The following is a 17848-nucleotide window of genomic DNA, read 5'->3' as shown; positions in this document are numbered from 1 at the left end:
GCTCTCCCTGGTGTGTAGTGGGTTTTATTTCATATGCAGCGCAGGCAGCACTGACTGGGCCAGGTGTGGCATTCAGAGTGGCTCCCTTACACCCCAGCTCTGATCTCAGAGCTGTGGCTGGGGGGAAGACAGGTACCGGGCTGGTCTTTTAAGAGGGTAGCAGGATCAGTGGTGGGCCTGAGGCCAGAGCCCAGAGAAGCTGGAATGATCAAAACCCTTCTTCTGGAGAGTTCTGCTTCCTGGGAATCCCTGGGGTTGAGGTCCTAGCCCAGTACCAGCACGGCCTCATCCTCAGTTATAGCAGCAGAGTCTCCCTCCTCTTCAGGGCCCATGATGGGAAAAGGCCCAGGGGGCCGGTGCTGAAAGAGAGCTGCCCGGTTCTGCTGCTCCCCTTTCTTCACCCAGTGCCCATAGAGCCGGAAGGCACAGTTGTCGATGAGGCGCCGCACTGACCGCAGCGCATAAGGGTCCCTCAACAGTGCGTTCTTAGTCAGTGGCCGTACACGATGGGTGCTTAGGGCCACTCGTCCAGCAGCCAGCACTGTCCACACTGCCACCTAGGAAGGGGGGCAGGGTGAGCTCTAGTGCAGGGGAAAGATCACGAGACAGAGGAATGGGCCCAGACCTTGACACTCTCAGACTTACCCGGAACCGCTGGCGAGGGGTGAGGTTCCAGGATTGGCTGCCTTCACAACGCTCAAAGAAGGGGTGCTGTAGGGCCTGCTCAGCTGTCAGGCGTGCTTCAGGATCCACCTGCAGCAGCCTGGAAATCTAGGAGAGACCCAGAGCATGAGGGGCAGCTCTTGGGCCTCCCCTACTGTCCTCTCAGCCCCAGCTCACCAAGTCTTTGACAGTGCTGGAACGGTCGTCCCACTCAGGGGAACTGAACTGGTACTGGCCCTCCATGATCATGCGTAACATCAGGATCTGCCGCCGGTGCCAGAAGGGTGGCGAGCCAGCCAGGAGTGTGAACAAGATCACCCCACAGGCCCAGCTGGGAAAGAGACTGGAGTCAGGCGGGACTGAGTGACAGGCAGACCCGGCAAAGGACAGCAAGCACAGGAGGGAGAGGGAGACCAGGAACTCACAGGTCGACCTCCTTGCCGTAGCCTGGGTGGGTTTCATCCATGGAGCATTTAAGGATCTCTGGCGCTAGATACCCTGGGGTCCCACACAACTCTGGGGAGAGAGGACCAAGATTGAGGGGATGCCACCGGCCCCTCCAGGGCCCCTAGCACCGGATCTCTGCTGGAGCCTCCTCAACGCCACCAGAACTACCAGTGTTCCCATCCTCCTCCTGCCTGCCTTCTGCCAAGTCTCCGCTGAGGCACTATCCCTGCTCAACAGTTCAGATACCCATCATGGCTCCTGGTGGCCTTCCTAGGAAAACCTGGGTTTTGGATTGATTTCAAGGTCCTTGTTCCACCATATCCTTTGCCTCCTCCAACCCTACCTACCCACTATCCAAGTCAACCTATCTACTCCTCACAACTTGTTACCTTAGTTTTATACGTATCATAAAGCGTATGGAAAGATTATGTATTTTTACATACATCACAATACGTATGGAAAAAAAATTTCTGCATTCCTATCTGCCCAAACCTCTTCCTCCTCCTATAACCTCCAACCATCACTCAACCCAAGGGGAACAAGCAGAGATATGGAATTTCTTTTGTTTTTTCTTTTTGGAGATGGAGTCTTGCCCTGTCGCCTAGTCTGGTGTACAATGGCATGATCTCAGCTCAATGCAATCTCCGCCTCCCAAGTTCAAGCGATTCTCCTGTCTCAGTCTCCCGAGTAGCTGGGATTACAGGTGCGTGCCACCACGCCTGGCTAATTTTTTGTATTTTTAGTAGAGATGGGGTTTCACCATGTTGGCCAGACTGGTCTTGAACTCCTGACCTCGTGATCCACCTGCCTCGGGCTCTCAAAGTGTTGGGATTACAGGTGTGAGCCACTGCGCCCTGTGAGCTATGGGATTTCTTAAAGCACATAGTGGGTAAGTCCCTTGTTTAAAACCCTTCCCTGATTCCACATCATGACACATGATCAAATCTACAGTTCTAAAGTCCAGAGCCCTCCAAAACTTTATGCAAGTCTGTATTTTTATATTTATTTATTTTTAGAGATAGGGTCACTATGTCACACAGGCTGAAGTGTGGTGGCACTATCACAGCTCATTGCAGCCTTGGGCTCCTAGGCTCAAGTGATCCTCCTCCTTCAGCCTCCCGAGTAGCTGAGGTGACAGATGCGTGCCACCATGCTTGGCTCAAGTTTGTATTTTTAGTTTTTTTCACCACTCGGGCACCAATTCTTCCAGTAATTTCTGAACTGTGTTCCATGGCACACTTCCAGGAGATTTTAACAGCCCCGAATTGAAACTGACTTTCTTGGGAAATTCATTCCTATACCAAGTATTTATTGAATGCCAGTGGCATTGATTTGCCAAGTGGCAAATGAGATGTGTCCTTGGCGAGCTCACTGTCTACCTGAAGGCAAGTGGGAAGTAACAATAGAGTAAGAGGTGTTGTGAATGAAGAAGACAGGAGAACAAAAAGCAAAGGGACCTAAGCTGCCATGGAGGTGTAAAGTGAAACTTGAATTACCCAAGCCAAGAAGAGGATGGAGTGGGCAGAGGCAAAGATGATTCCAGAAAGGGGAAAAGTACATGTGGAAGCCCAAAGGGTTTTAAAGCACAACATCCACCAGACATGTGAGCCCACAGGTTAAGAGTATGAAATTTGAAGTCAGACTGTCCAAGTTCAGTCCTGGCATTAGGACCCTGGAGAAGAAGTCATCTCACCTCTTTGAGCCCTTCTGTAAAAACAGAGACACAAATACTATCTGTCACACAGGGCTGTGGAGAGGATTTAGGGGAATAAGCCATATAAAGATTGGTGCCGGCCAGGCACAGTGTTCATGCCTGTAATCCCAGCATTTTGGGAGGCTGGGGTGGGAGGATCACTTGAGGTCAGGAGTTTGAGACCAGCCTGGCCAACATTGTGAAAACTCCATTTCTACTAAAAATACAAAAATGAGCCGGGCATGGTGGTGGGCACCTGTAATCCCAACTACTCGGGAAGCTGAGGCAGAATAGCTTGAACCCAGGAGGTGGAGATTGCGGTGAGCGAAGATCATGCCACTGCACCCCAGTCTGGGTGACAGAGCAAGACTCTGTCTCAGAAAAGAAAAAAAAAGACTGATACCTGCCTCATAGGTGAATGCCCAGTAAACGGTAGCTTTCCATAAGTCTAGTGCAAAGCCACTGAGGGAGAGAGTCAGTGGCAGACTTAAAGGCTCTGAAGAATCCCACAGGTGAATTTTATTTGAAGTTTCCCATTTGCAGTAGAAATATTACTGTCCCGACAAATGTATTCACATCAGGTGAACCTGAGGCCCAGGGCCCAGGTGGGAAGTGCAGTCTGGACATATCACATCAGGCTCCCGTGGTCCTGCACTCCACACCCCAAACATGTGGCTGAGCATGACTCTGCCCTGCTCCCTTTTTTACCTCTTCTGTGGGGCTCAGGCTGAATTGGTGTTCCTTCCTCCGGGCTCCCCTGGCATGGCCCTCTGCCCACCGTGCACCACTGTCTGTCAGCCCACTTGTCTGTCTCCATCCTCCCCAGGTCAGAATGCCCACTCTGAGGTAAACACAGGTTTTGCGCCCACAGGGTACTTGGCAAGTACCCAATGACTTCTCCCTTTTTCTTGGCATCAGGGACTTGGTAGTCAGACCCAGCCAACCAATCTCATCAGGCCTGGGTCTCCCCTCCCAAGCCTACAAGGGCACTAGATCCCCTCACCTCGAAGCCTCTCGCCAGGTTCCAAGTGGCAGGAGAACCCGAAATCTGAAAGTCGGATCTGCATATTATCATCTAGGAGAATATTCTCGGGCTTCAGATCTCGATGCACAATGTTGTTGGCATGGAGAAAGCTCACTGCTTCCAGCAGAGACCGCATGATGGACCTGAGGGAAGGGAAGGCGGGTGCAGTCTCCTCCTTGGCTCCTCCCTGCCCTGTCCCACCCCCTGCTCACCCCTGGGGCTGCAGGCTCAACGCTTACCTGGTTTCCTTTTCTGAGAGGGCTACCTTCTCTGTGAGATAGTCAAACAGCTCTCCCTTCCGCATCCTAAGGGAAGGAGGGGCATAGGAGGCAGCTACACCCCACATTGGGGGCTGAGAAAACAGACCAGTGCTCATACAAAATACCACAGAAGAGGCCATTAAAGATAGATTCCTCTGCGGACAAACCAAAGGATCTAGAGACACAGCACTCCAACAAGGCAGTTTGGCCTGGTGTGTTGGCAGCTGAAATACCTGCATTATGCCATGATGGCAATTACAGCAAAAATAAGAGACTTCTTGTGACAATATAATTTATAGGAGTTTCTTGTTGTTTGAGAATAACTATGCCTGAAAAAGGCCTCTCAAAGTGAATCTATAAAGAAAATGGACCAAAATTTCAGTTTTTTTGTGGCACAAAGGTTGAATAGGACCTTATTTTGAAATTTTGTCTTTAAAAGCTGAAGTTATAATTATGTGTCAGTTAAAAATAATACTTTCAAAATTGAGTTATACTTGCAACTCTGCATCAGTCCTCAAAGTAACTTATCAGGTACTGTTTTGGGGAGTGTAGTCACTCTGCACAGCTGGAGGATGGCATAATAGACATCCTTACGTCCCCTCTGACTTTTGCAGAGGGCCATTTCTGTAAATATATGGAAGCCTTCATGAATTTTTTCCAAGGGCCTCTCTTAAATCTTTGGAATTCAAATCATTCTCTTTTGAAATACCTTTGCAATTGGTTTACATTATACCGTGTAACACTGACATTCAGATTCTGACCAGAAAAAGAACAGATGGGCAGAGACAGACACCAGAGTAGTTAGTGTGTTAAGCAGCACGAGAGGCTGATGAGCAAGGATCTATTTTCTTTTTCTTTTTCGTTTTCTTTGAGATGGAGTCTCGCTCTGTCGCCCAGGCTGGAGTGCAGTGGCGCGATCTCCGCTCACTGCAAGCTCCGCTTCCCGGGCTCGCGCCATTCTCCTGCCTCAGCCTCCCAAGTAGCTGGGACTACAGGTGCCTGCTACCACTCCCGGCTAATATTTTTGTATTTTTAGTAGAGATGGGGTTTCACTGTGTTAGCCAGGATGGTCTTGATCTCCTGACCTTGTGATCCGCCCGCCTCGGCCTCCCCAAGTGCTGGCATTACAGGTGTGAGCCACCGCGCCCAGCCGCAAGGATCTGTTTTCTAAGTGGTCAGTCCACTGTTGAACACTTTTTTTTTTTTTTTTTTGGAGATAAGAGTTTCGCTCTGTCACCCAGGCTGGAGTGCAATGGCACGATCTCGGCTCACTGCAACCTCCACCTCCCGGGTTCAAGTGATTCTCCTGCCTCAGCCTCCCAATTAGCTGGGATTACAGGCACCCACCACCATGCCTGGCTAATTTTTTGTATTTTAGTAGAGACGGGGTTTCATCATGTTGGCCAGGATGGTCTCGATCTCTTGACCTCATGATCCGCCCACCTCGGCCTCCCAAAGTGCTGGGATTACAGGCGTGAGCCACTGCACCCGGCCACAGTCTGTTCACTCCCTGCACTTTGGGAGGCCGAGGTGGGCGGATCATGAGGTCAGGAGATCGAGACCATCCTGGCTAACATGGTGAAACCCCGTCTCTACTAAAAAAATACAAAAATGAGCCGGGCGTGGTGGCAGGTGCCTGTAGTCCCAGCTACTCGGGAGGCTGACACAGGAGAATCGCAATGGCATGATCTCGGCTCACTGCAGCCTCTGCTTCTCGGGTTCAAGCGATTCTCCTGCCTCAGCCTCCCGAGTAGATGGGCTTACAGGCGTGCACCACCACACCTGGCTAATTTTTGTATTTTTAGTAGAGACGGGGTTTCGCCATGTTGGCCAGGCTGGTCTTGAACTCCTGACCTCAGGTGATCCACCCGCCTCAGCCTCCCAAAATGCTAGGATTACAGGCATGAGCCACCACGCCTGGCTGATCACTATTACTTTTAAAGAATTTGCCTCAATGATGGCACCGAGGGAGAAGGCCAGAGCCGTGGGCTAGCAGGCAGGCCCAGGTGATAGAGAGCCCCAGCTGGAGCAGGAAAGTGTGAGCAGGGTGGGTCCAGCCCACTGAGCAGCAAATGCTGGGGGCCATACATGGAGGTGGGGAGGAGGCTTCTCAGATGGTGGCAGGGAGATACTCACAGGTCAAACACCAGGAACATGAAGCTAGAAGACTCGTAGGAATCGATGAGGGTGACTAGGGAGAGAGGAAGAGAGGCAGAGAGACAGAGATGGAAAGGAGTGGATGCACATTGATGGGGCTTGGTCACCCTGGGACAGCAGCGGGCTGTTACGGGGAAGAAAGGAAAACCAGAGGAGGCAGTGGGGGCCCAGTGGATGGCCACTCTTTAGTGGAATGAAGCCAGGAGGAAGGGAGGAGAGGCGTGGAGGCAATGTTGGGGGAAGTGGGCTGTGGGCAGGGTCAGCAAGAGGTTGGGGGTCGTCTGCTAACAGGAGCAAGGAAGACAGCCTCACTGATGTGGGGGTGGCCGGCGACCTGGCGAAGGATGTGTGTCTCTCGCTGTGTGGCTTCCCGCACCTCCTCCAGCTGCTCAGGACTCAGTCGCTCAGCTGTCACTTCCATAATCTTCACCGCAAACTCGTGGCCAGTAGCTCGATGAACACAACGGCGGACCACAGAGCTCACTCCTCTGCGAGAGCCAGAAAATAGCACAAGTCAGGACCTCTGTGCTCACATTTCTGCACAGGCTGGGGCTTCAGCATCCTCATGCCCGCCGTGCCAGACCCTGAAGACCCATCTGGATCACAGGGCAACAAGCTTAGGAGCTCACCCTGGCTTCACAGCACCCTGGGTACCCAGCAAGGCACAACACAAAGCTCACAGGGAAGGCAGGTAGGGCCTGGGTTCAAATCCAGGCTCTGCCACTTCCTCCATGGGAAAGCCTAGGCAAGTCCTTCCCACACTGAGCCTCAGCACCTGCTCCTTGAAGGAAGGGAGTAGAAGGATTTAAGTCTCCCTCCATATTCCACTTGCACTTCCCTGATCACCCCATCCAAATCCCAAAGTTCCCTCAAGTGTAGGAAACTCCAAATAAATATGAAGCCATTGACTGGAAGACCAAAGCTGAGAATCAGACCTTAGAGACGACCTCAGATTTGCTACCAATTAACCTAAGTGGTCCCCTGACATAAGGTCCTTGGGCTTCAGCTCCTGCAACTGTGAAATGCGGCCAACAGCATCCTGAAGGGATGTTGAAGGGCATTCATGAGGCACACACAAAGTCCTAGATAAGGATTTCCTTGCTCAGGCTATCACCAACTCCATATGACCCTACACATTCCTCAGTCTAAGGAGCAAATCCCTCCAGGATCAGGCCTCAAATTCCATTTCTTATGCTGGTTCCCTCGCTGCCCTTCACAGAGCCTTACTACCATGCTCTCTGGGGCCTCCTTGGGCTCACATAACTCACTTGGGAATTCAGTCACCCACATCTAGTTAAATCAAGGGATGTAAACTATTGATCCATAGGCCAAACACAGCCCTCCAATGTATTACGTTTCGGCCAGTGCGATTTTTTTTTTTTTTTTTTTTTTTTTTTACAAATCTGAATTCACATATCATAGGTGGGACATGAATCCTCCACCTTACACAACACTTACTCTGTTACTCTTGGCCACGTCATGGTTTTAATTTCCCGCGCAACCACTAAGAGCATCTGAGTTTGAGGCCATGTTTTAATTATGACCCAGCTTTAACGAGCCTCTTTGAGAATCTGATGCAGACATCTACCACACGCATACATTTTTACGATTTTAAAGACCCCCCTGAACTCCGACTCATACCTCAAGACCCAGCCCAAAGGTGACTCCTGGGAAACTGTGTTTTTCTGGAATCCCATACCACTTGATACAGACCTCTACCTATCTAGCCTGATGCCTTTTTAACGTTCACGTCACTTTAGATGGAGTACCTCAAGGGCATAGGCATCTTTTCTACCCTCCCCGTGTTGAGCTTTGTGTCTGGCACAGTAGGTGCGTCAACCATCCGTGTGTGTTGAAGGCATAAATGAATGAATCCGTGAAAAATATGGGGTTGACCCAAGATAACAGTCTAGTCATCAGGTGTTCTCCACTTACCACTGATTCTTTCCACTTAGAACTATTCAGTCATCCGGGCGCGGTGGCTCACACCTGTATCCTAGCACTTTGGGAGGCTGAGGCTGGCAGATCACGAGTTCAGGAGTTCAAGACCAGCCTGGCCAATATGGTGAAACCCCCGCCTCTACTAAAAATACAAATTAGCCGGTGTGGTGGCGCACGCCTGTAATACCAGCTACTCGGGTGGCTGAGGCAGGAGAATCACTTGAAACCGGGAGGCAGAGGTTGCAGTGAGCCGAGATCGCGCCACTGCACTCCGGCCTGGACCACAGAGCAACACTCCGTTTCAAAAAAAAAAAAAAAAAAGAACTATCCTGAAAACCTTGACACACACACCCCCACCCCCACCTCTAGAGCCCTCAAACGGCACACACACACACACTCCCCACCTCTAGAGCCCTCAAACGGAAGCGGGACTGCTGGGGCCCGACCTCTCTGGACCTCCGTTTCCCTGGCCGCGGTCTCACCTGCCGATGACGTCCTTAGGGTCGTACTTCTGGTAAAACTCCTTGGCGGCGGCCCAGTCGGGCAGCTCATCCTCCGGCCCCACGTCCAGCGTCATCCTGAAGGAGGCGGGGGCCTGCGCGGAGGAGGAGGGCAGTGAGGGCAGGGAAGCCCACAGGCTCTGAGACGACCCGCATCGCGGTTCCCGGGGGCGCAGCCCTTGCGGCTGGGGCGCCAGGGTCCTGGGGAGTGGGGGGGGGGGTGGGTATGGGAAGGACCAGGACTAGGGAGACCCCGCAGAAGAGCCTGGGGGCGGGAGGATGGCAGGGCAGGAAAGGGAGTGGGGAGAGGTGCCCAGGAAGCTGGGGGAAGGGGCGCAAGAGCAGGCGGCTGTTGCGGCGCAGGCGCATTCGGGCGGACGCAGGAAGGGGACGGGGGTCTAGCGCAGGCTCACCCGCTGGGGCAGGCAGAGGAGCCAGGGTCGAAGCGACCTGCGCTGTCGCCGGGTTCGCCTGCAGTCTACTCACCTTAACCTCGGGCAGCAGGCGACGACCCAAGGCTCCGCCTCCATCCTGCCCGCCAATGGCCAGCGCCGCCCGAAGACTGAGGCTCTGAAGCTCTTCCGATTGGAAACCGGCCGCCCAATAGGGGCTGGTGCGGGCGTCGGAGCTCGGCGTGACCTAAGGCCGCGACGCGACGCCGCGGCGCGGCTTCAGACACGGCCAATCACCGAGTGGCATCTACGGGCCAGCGGAGGGCGGAGCTTGTCGTCAAGTGGGCTTGGAGGCCTGGAATGGGACCCGGAAGTTGGGTTAACTGAGAAACGTGATCGTTGGGTGGCGGGGAAGCAGGACGTTCCCGCGCCTCTAGTTCCCAGACTTGAGCAGGGGAATTCCCTCGGTCTTCACCAAGCATCCCTAACTGCATTCAGCATTTTCTCTTTTTTTAGACAGGGTCTCGCTCTGTAGCCCACACTGAGGCTGCAGTGTAGTGGCGCGATCATAGCTCACTGCAACCTTGAACTTCGGGGCTCAAGCGATCCTCCCGCCTCGGCCTCCCAAAATGCTAGGATTACAGGCTTGAGCCACAACGCCCAGCAAACTCTTTTCAATATTAGCAGCCTTGCCCAAAGCGCCTGTCTTGAGTACACTCCAGGCCTTAAAACATTTGGACACACACAGCTTGGACCCCCAGCTTGGCCTCTTAGTTCCGACTTAGAAGGCCAGAAGAAGACTTCTCTTTCTGTGGCCGCTTCAATCCCTCCCGAATACATCCAAAGCCCTAGCGTTTACTATCTGGGATTGTTTATACACTTTCTCCATCTTCCACCCTCTCCCAAAAGCCTTGTATCACACTGTTCTAAACCCACCAGGTTCTGCCAGGAGCTTTTGCCACCAGTCGCTTCTGCCAGGAGCGACTCAGTGCATAGCTCAGACTTGGCATTCACTAACAAATTTTTTTTTTTTTTTTTTTTTTTTTTTTTTTTTTTGAGACGGAGTCTTGCTCTGCCGCCCAGGCTGGAGTGCAGTGGCCGGATCTCAGCTCACTGCAAGCTCCGCCACCCGGGTTCACGCCATTCTCCTGTCTCAGCCTCCTGAGTAGCTGGGACTACAGGCGCCCGCCTCGTCTTTTGTATTTTTTAGTAGAGACGGGGTTTCACCGTATTAGCCAGGATGGTCTCGATCTCCTGACCTCGTGATCCGCCCGTCTCGGCCTCCCAAAGTGCTGGGATTACAGGCTTGAGCCACCGCGCCCGGCTAACAAATTTTTATGACCATCTAAGACCTAGGGACTAGACTGAGACAATGAAACACACACACACCCCTACCTTGTGGAGGTTATGTTCCAGCAAAGAGGAAAAGAATGAACTTATCTTCCAACAGCTATCTTAGAAATGACACTTTGGGATTACAATTATATGAGGGAAGAAAAATGAATTCAGGTTTTTATAGAGTACTTTGACTCTATACCATCAATCTAAAGGCAAAATTGCAAAGAAATCTTGAACTTTACTTAGATTTGTTGTTTGGTAATATAATGGAATGATTATTCTGAAGCTGAGTAATCAACATATTGACGTGACTGGAAGCCAAGCTTCTTACTGTGGAAATCTGGAATCTGGAATGGGGAAAGTGGAGAAAGAACCCTATGATTGACTAGAATTTTTTAAACGATTTTAAAAATATTTAAAATAGATAACATTAACTATTTACTGGCTCTTAACTCTGCTTTCAGAATGCCCCAAGTAGTAACATCGCAGTAGAATGCCTAGTGTCTAGATGCTGATTTCTCAATAACAGTCCCCAATAAAAGGAACCAAGGCTGTTCAGGAGAAATGGCCGATTTCTAGGCTTCAGCAGGGAAAGTACAAGGTGAGTCTGGAGCGATTTGTGCTAGAAATTACTAAAGAGGGGGGCTTATCACAAGGACACAGGAACCAGATTGAAGAGGTTTCCGTAAGTCAGTATCAGGGATAAAAATAATGAGGAGTATGAGGGAGCTTGCTGATGTGCTGCAAATGTTATATTCCTATAGGTGGTGAGTGACTGACTACACAGGTTTGTTTATGTTAAAACATTCATCGGCTGGGCACAGTAGCTCACCCCTGTAATCCCAGCACTTTGGGAGGCCGAGGTGGGCGGATCACGAGGTCAGGAGTTCAAGACCAGCCTGATCAACATGGTGAAATCCCATTTCTACTAAAAATACAGAAATTAGCCAGGCGTGATGGCACGCACCTGTAATCCTAGCTACTCAGGAGGCTGAGGCAGGAGAATCACTTGAACCCGGGAGGCAGATGTTGCAGCGAGCCGAGATCGCACCACTGCACTCCAGCCTGGGTGACAGAGCGAACCTCCATCTCAAAAAAAAAAGAAAAAAAATTAATCAAGTTGAACACTTAAGATCTGTGTGTTGGGCTGGGCGCAGTGGCTCATGCCTGTAATCTCAGCACTTTGGGAGGCCGAGGCGCGTGGATCACGAGGTCAAGAGATCTGACCAACAGGTGAAACCCCGTCTCTACTAAAAATATGAAAATTAGCAGGGCGTGGTGGCTTAAAACCTGTATGACAGATTGATGGGTGAAGCAAACCACCATGGCACACATATACTTATGTAGCAAACCTGCACGTTCTGCTTGTATCCCAGAACTTAAAAGTTAAAAAAAAAAAAAAAAAAAAAAGAACAGGCCGGGTGTGGTGGCTCACACCTGTAATCCCAGCACTTTGGGAGGCCAAGGTGGGCGGATCACAAGGTCAGGAGATCAAGACCATCCTGGCTAACACGGTGAAACCCAGTCTCTACTAAAAATACAAAAAATTAGCCAGGTGTGGTGGCGGGTGCCTGTAGTCCCAGCTACTCAGGAGGCTGAGGCAAAAGAATGGCGTGAACCTGGGAGGCGGAGCTTGCAGTGAGCCGGGATCGCACCACTGCACTTCAGCCTGGGCGACAGAGCGAGACTCCGTCTCCAAAAAAAAAAAAAAAAAGAACAAAAAACAAAAAAAATTCTAAAATGTGTTACCCTTTTTTCCTGATTTAGAAATTTCAGAGTGAACCCAATAAAATCTTATCTATAGAGTAGTAGTTCTCAAACTATGCGCACTAGAATCAATTGGGAAACTGTGAAATCCTAATGCCCAAGTTGTACCTCACACCAATTAAGTCAGAATATAGTCTGGGCAAAGCCCAGGCCTACTTTTTAAGGCTCCCAGGTGGTTCCACTGTGAAACTATGTTGAGAAAACTGCCCTGTATATGGCTTCTACCCACTGTTGTAATTCTAACTTCTGAGACCACCAATCAATTCTCTTCCTTCTTCCTGGAGCACTTGGGAACACTGAGGACAGCCATCATGTGCCTATCTTTCCCCTCTAGTCTCTCTTCAGTGTGCAACATCTCCAATTCCTTTAGGCGCTCTTCTGGACTCTGAATTATGGTAAGGTGCTTGCCAGCACACGTGCACTCCAAAAGGCATGACTCATAATAACCCCAAACTGCAAATATCCCAAAGTCCACCAACAGAAAATGGACAAATTGTGATACATTCGTATGACTGAATACTGCACAGCAATGAAAACTACACCTATGCCAAATATTGACAAATTTCACAATAACATTGTGAAATATGAAAAGAATACATGATTCCATTAAGTTCAAATGCAGACAAAATTAAACGACACTGCTAGAAGTCAGAATGGTGGTTACCTGTGGGAAGAAAGGAAGTAGCAGTGATTGGGAGGAGTATAATGGAGGCTTTGAAGTGTTGACAATGTTCCAGTTTCTTTACTGAATGTGGTTATTTGGTTATTCATGTTTGCTTTGTGTTAATGAACTATATACATACTTGTTTGGGGTATTTTCCTATATGTATGATATACTTCATAATTTTTTTTTTTTTTTTTTTTTTTTTTTGAGACGGAGTCTCGCTCTGTCGCCCAGGCTGGAGTGCAGTGGCCGGATCTCAGCTCACTGCAAGCTCCGCCTCCGGGGTTTACGCCATTCTCCTGCCTCAGCCTCCCGAGTAGCTGGGACTACAGGTGCCCGCCACTTCGCCCAGCTAGTTTTTTTGTATTTTTTTAGTAGAGACGGGGTTTCACCGTGTTAGCCAGGATGGTCTTGATCTCCTGACCTCCTGATCCGCCCGTCTCGGCCTCCCAAAGTGCTGGGATTACAGGCTTGAGCCACCGCGCCCGGCTATACTTCATAATTTTTTAAAAAATTTAAAATATTATGAGGTCCAAGATAAAAGATATGAAAATCCATTTTAATCATTCAAATCTCCATGTACAGGATGGTTGTTGCTGTTACCCAACTCTTTCACTCCTCTCTCAGCTCTGGAACCAAAATTGTTTGGGTTCAGTCTCAGCTCTACCATTTAGTAGCTGAGGACCTTGTGTAAATCTGTCTTGTTTCCTCAAGTATAAAATGAGAACACTGTCGTTTTAGAACACTTCCTCCAGTTTTCGCTCAGATAGTTGGTACCTATCATATGTGACATATTCATATGATGGATATGATAGTATAGATACCTACTGAGTGACTGAAAACTGGAGGAAGTTAAGAAATATAAAGTGCTTAGAACACAGCCTGGAATATAGTAAGTCATAAATAATAGCAGCTGCTACTACTCTTGGCCTCAGAGTCTCTGTGGACGTACAAAGGAGAAGCTGGGGTCTTTCCAAGAAGGGAAACTTCCAGAAGAAGAAAATAAAAATTGTTTCCTTCTCTTGAAGCTCCTGGATGAGGTGGATGCTGGCTTCTGCTATCAGTCAGATGTTCAGACTGGCTCTCACCAAGGGCCCAAGGTAAAGCAGGGGGAGAACAATTAGACAGGAGTATTTCACCACTAAAAAAGGCTTTTATTACAAAACGAATTCTAATAAAACCAGGCCTGGTCTTCAACCCCTCCCGCTGGGTAGAGGCCTAGGGTGGGCTTGGGTGGGGGAGATAGGGATGGGGGGCCCTGAAAGAAAAGAGCAGGCTGCCCTCCTCTCATCAGTCTCAGCTGCTGCCCTCCTTTTATAAAGGGCTAGAAGAGCTCTTCCGAAGCCCTTGAGAGTCCCCATCCTTCCAACCAGGATCCTTCCAACCACTGCTGTCACAGGACCTTAGCAATGCCGCATTGCAGGCTCCAGGAGGTCTCAGCTGGCTCTCAGCAGAGGCCATCCAGGGTCACTCAGCCTGAGCGATGGCGTAGGAGAGCAACCACAGCAGCAGGGGACCCAGAGTGAGGACAGCAAGCCAGACAGCAAAGCTGGCCAGGATGAATTTCCGGGCCCGGGCCCCCCAGCGCACTGCCTCCTCGGACCGGCCTGCTTTATGCCGCTCTTCTGCCTGTGGGGGCAGGTTCTTGGTTAGGTTCTCCCGCTACTTCTGCCCCAAGGTGTCCATTTCCCCACTGCACTCCCCCTTCCCTGTCACAGATCAAAATCTCACATCCAAACCCTCTACCTCCCTTTCCAGTTTCTGATTCTAAACTCTCATCTGCAAAATAAGGTACCCATCTCTGCGCCCTGCCTACTTCTCAGCGTGGCCACAGTTAGCTCACAAGATCGCATATGGTAAAGTATTTTCCAATTCTTTTATTTCCCATTCTTTCCAACCATCCAAGATTGATTCGAATTTGTAACTATTGGTAAGAAACAGTGAGCCTGGAGTATTTCATTCATGCCCAAACACCACTTCATTCTCATAGCCTGATGGGTATCTTTTCCATCTTTTTTTTTTTTCTTGAGACAGTTTCACTCCTGTCACCCAGGCTGGAGTGCTATAGTGCGATCTCACTGCAACCTCTGCCTCCTAGATTCAAGCAATTATCTTGTCTCAGCCTCCTGAGTAGCTGGGATTACAGGCACGTGCCACCACGCCCAGCTAATTTTGTATTTTTAGTAGAGATGGGGTTTCACCATGTTGGTCAGGTTGGTCTCGAACTCCTGACCTCAAGTGTTCTGCCCACCTCAGCCTCCCAAAGTGCTGGGATTACAGGTGTGAGCCACCGTGCCCAGTCTCTTTGTCATCATTAAGGGCCCTTTTTAGGATTTTGCCTTAATGGAACCCAGGAGTTCTTACAACAAGTTTCTGTTAAAATATGTCTAGGGTTGAGAAATTTCCAGCATGAAGTTTAAGTTAGCCTGTGTAGCCTTTCCTAAAGGACATGTGCTGTTTTTCTTTTTTTTGAGACGGAGTCTGTCACCAGACTGGAGTGCAGTGGCATGACCTCGGCTCACTGCAACCTCCGACTCCTTGGTTCAAGCAATTCTCCTGCCTCAGCCTCCTGAGTAGCTGGGATTACAGGCATGCACCATCACGCCCAGCTAATTTTTGTATTTTTAGTAGAGACGGGGTTTCACCATGTTGGCCTGGATGGTCTCAAATCTCCTGACCTCGTGATGTGCCCACCTCGGCCTCCCAAAGTGCTGGGATTACAGGCCTAAGTCACCGTGCCTGGCGGACATGTGCTGTTTCTAATAGGCTTTTTGAAATGGTGAAGCCCTCTCAAAAACCCAGTAGTGTCTTTCAGACTCCTAGAGATTGTGCTCATCACCGTTCAGCAGCCTCTAGCCTTGCCCCCTCCAAGTCACCCTCGATGTAGGCCCTTAGAATGGATCTTTCTAAAACTCAAATCTAACCATGTCACTTTCCCCTGCAGGAACCATTCAATGCCCCCACCCAGTACTTTCAAGATAAAGTCAAAACTCTTAAGCACAGAACTGGCGGCCCTTAGAAATCTGGGTCCTCTAGCTTCATATCTCACTATTCCTCACTGGTCCAGTCGTGCTCCACAGGCCTTTGTACACACTGCTCCCTTTATCTGGAATGCCCTTCCACCCTTATTCACTCACGCTTTAAGGTTAATTCCCGTCACCTCTCCTAGGATGCCTTTCCAGTTACCTACTCTACCACATACACATATATAATTATATACATAGATCCTCCCTGGCTCCCAGACTGTCCTGTGCTTCCTGTATTATGATACTGATGAACTGCATTCTATTAATTATCCTTTTTCACTGTCATCTCTTTCATTAGACTATGGATCCTCTGACGGCAAGGAACCCTGTCTTACTATTATTTCTGGCACTAGGCCCAGAGCACTGATAGGTATTCAGTGACTGATCAATGTAGATAGATCAGATACATGAAACCATTGCCTTATACCCACCCCCCTGTTCCCATGGGAATTGCACTCCTCACCTTGATGGCAAACACCAGAGCCATGACTCCCAGGCAAGAGCAGCCACAGATAATGCTAGTAGCTGCCAAGCAGCGGAGGCGGAGCCAGCAGCAGCGGATGGGGGATGGAGGATGAGCAGCTTCCGTGTTGCCCATCAAGATCTCCACTGCCTTCTCCTCGTCCTCCATCACCTGTGGGCGATAGTCAAGGTACTTGTGAGCCCAACAACTGAGCCCTTGGCCTTGCTTGCTCAGACTCCACCCCTCGGAGCACTCTGTTCTCATGGTATAGCCTGGCACTCAGGAATGCTGCCTTACTGGGGAATTCCTCTAGTGACTCACAGAGCAGAAGAGGAAATGTGTGGCTGGAATCCTTTTACCTGAGCTTGAGGTTCTGAGTCTTTGAAAGCAAGCCAATGTAGACAAGGCATTATCTGTATTATTTACTGTTACAACAAGGTGCACACCGAGAAGCAGGAGAAATACAAACTCTTGAAAGCTGCTATGAATCTGTTATTTTAATCTGTATTTCAAACGACCCTACAATTCCCCCAGATACCCAAGAGGCTGCCCCCTGAGTACTATAGATGTCAGAGAGGAGAACCTTAGGTACTGCACCCCACTTCAAGCAAAGCAGCCATTTTACATGAAAACAGTTATGGGAATGGAAAAAGGTAAGGAAAATATACCCGAGTAAGTCCTTTACCGCTGAAACCGAACACCAAACTTACTTCCCTAGGTCAGGGCTTCCTCTGCTATGCTGCCTCCCTGCCACCACCTCTCTCCATTTTAACCCAAGCCACACAACACAATCAGACTAGTACACTGAGTCCAAATGACCTCATTATCACACAGAAAGCTGCATAATGATGCCCTACTTAATTATTTCTTGTCTCCCTACTTCTCAGGTCCTCTAGGCCCTGGCATCAAACCACCTTTCTACCCTTATCTCCAACCATTCCCCTACAACCCACACAAAATGAAACCACAATGGCTCCCTGAACCCAAGTAACAAAGGATAGGAAAGGTGAAAGGGGTGAGACAAGCAGAGAGCAAAGAATGATGTGTGCCAAGAAGCTGCAGGGAAGTAGATACAAAGAAATAACTCGGATGAGGTAAACAGAGTCAACAGGAAGACACAAGGAGGGCCCAGGGAGTGAACAGAGAATATAAAATGAACAGGGCTCTTACCTGGCTATAGGCTTTGAGGGACTCTGAGTTTCGGCTCCTGCCTCAGCTTTGGTTTGGCTTGGGTGGTGATGGAGCTGACTCAGGGCTTCAAGCCAAGCCCAGGGGTGGGGTTGAGTGGCCAGCCACCACCTGAAGAGCCCAGGGAGCTGGGAAAGGGTGTGGCTGACTCAAACCAGTTTGGCTAGATGAAGAGCAGGGGAGGGCCCAAGGGACGGACCAACTGGAGCTAGGACGCCTGCCCTCTGGAAAAAGGAGTGAAAGGAAGCATCTGAGCAAGAGGGATAAAAGGGAAAGGTCTGAGGCATCAGAGAGCTCCCAGGAACGTCTAGGAACCGAGGGAAAA

The 17848-nt window shown here is 49.9% G+C and overlaps 2 protein-coding genes across 3 annotated transcripts; both read right to left on the bottom strand.

The window, feature by feature from the left end:
* Positions 1-4: 4 nt before the first annotated feature.
* Positions 5-9318, bottom strand: PHKG2 (phosphorylase kinase catalytic subunit gamma 2). Of its 2 annotated transcripts, none has more exons than XM_010362227.2 (10): positions 9172-9318; positions 8668-8780; positions 6557-6732; positions 6224-6278; positions 4067-4132; positions 3807-3970; positions 1089-1179; positions 841-994; positions 646-771; positions 5-557 (listed from the first exon to the last, which is right to left on the bottom strand). In XM_010362227.2, exons 2-10 carry the CDS (start codon positions 8760-8762, stop codon positions 264-266), a joined length of 1221 nt encoding a protein of 406 aa, XP_010360529.1. In that variant the 5' UTR covers positions 8763-8780; positions 9172-9318; the 3' UTR covers positions 5-263. The 2 variants fall into 2 exon arrangements, with proteins under 2 accessions (XP_010360529.1, XP_010360528.1); XM_010362226.2 differs by having other exon boundaries at positions 9099-9189.
* A 4659-nt stretch (positions 9319-13977) lies between these two features.
* On the bottom strand, positions 13978-17832 carry TMEM265 (transmembrane protein 265). Its single transcript, XM_010362220.2, has 3 exons — positions 17506-17832; positions 16336-16506; positions 13978-14475 (listed from the first exon to the last, which is right to left on the bottom strand). The coding sequence occupies exons 2-3, from the start codon at positions 16501-16503 to the stop codon at positions 14314-14316; spliced, it is 330 nt and encodes a 109-aa protein (XP_010360522.1). The 5' UTR covers positions 16504-16506; positions 17506-17832; the 3' UTR covers positions 13978-14313.
* Between the last annotated feature and the right edge of the window lie 16 nt (positions 17833-17848).

Source organism: Rhinopithecus roxellana, chromosome 20, assembly GCF_007565055.1.
Source record: "Rhinopithecus roxellana isolate Shanxi Qingling chromosome 20, ASM756505v1, whole genome shotgun sequence".
Classification (NCBI taxonomy): Eukaryota; Metazoa; Chordata; class Mammalia; order Primates; family Cercopithecidae; genus Rhinopithecus; species Rhinopithecus roxellana.
The sequence above is the reverse complement of the archived record's forward strand: the minus strand, read 5'-3'. Positions and strand labels throughout refer to the sequence as shown.

Coding starts and splice junctions, on each gene's coding strand:
- PHKG2 (XM_010362227.2), bottom strand. CDS start 8,762: ATGACGCTGGACGTGGGGCCGGAGGATGAGCTGCCCGACTGGGCCGCC. Junction 3,971..4,066: donor CTCTCAGAAAAGGAAACCAG/GTAAGCGTTGAG, acceptor CCCTTCCCTCAG/GTCCATCATGCGGTCTCTGC. Junction 995..1,088: donor TACGGCAAGGAGGTCGACCT/GTGAGTTCCTGG, acceptor TCTCTTTCCCAG/CTGGGCCTGTGGGGTGATCT.
- TMEM265 (XM_010362220.2), bottom strand. CDS start 16,503: ATGGAGGACGAGGAGAAGGCAGTGGAGATCTTGATGGGCAACACGGAA. Junction 14,476..16,335: donor CTCTGGTGTTTGCCATCAAG/GTGAGGAGTGCA, acceptor CTGCCCCCACAG/GCAGAAGAGCGGCATAAAGC.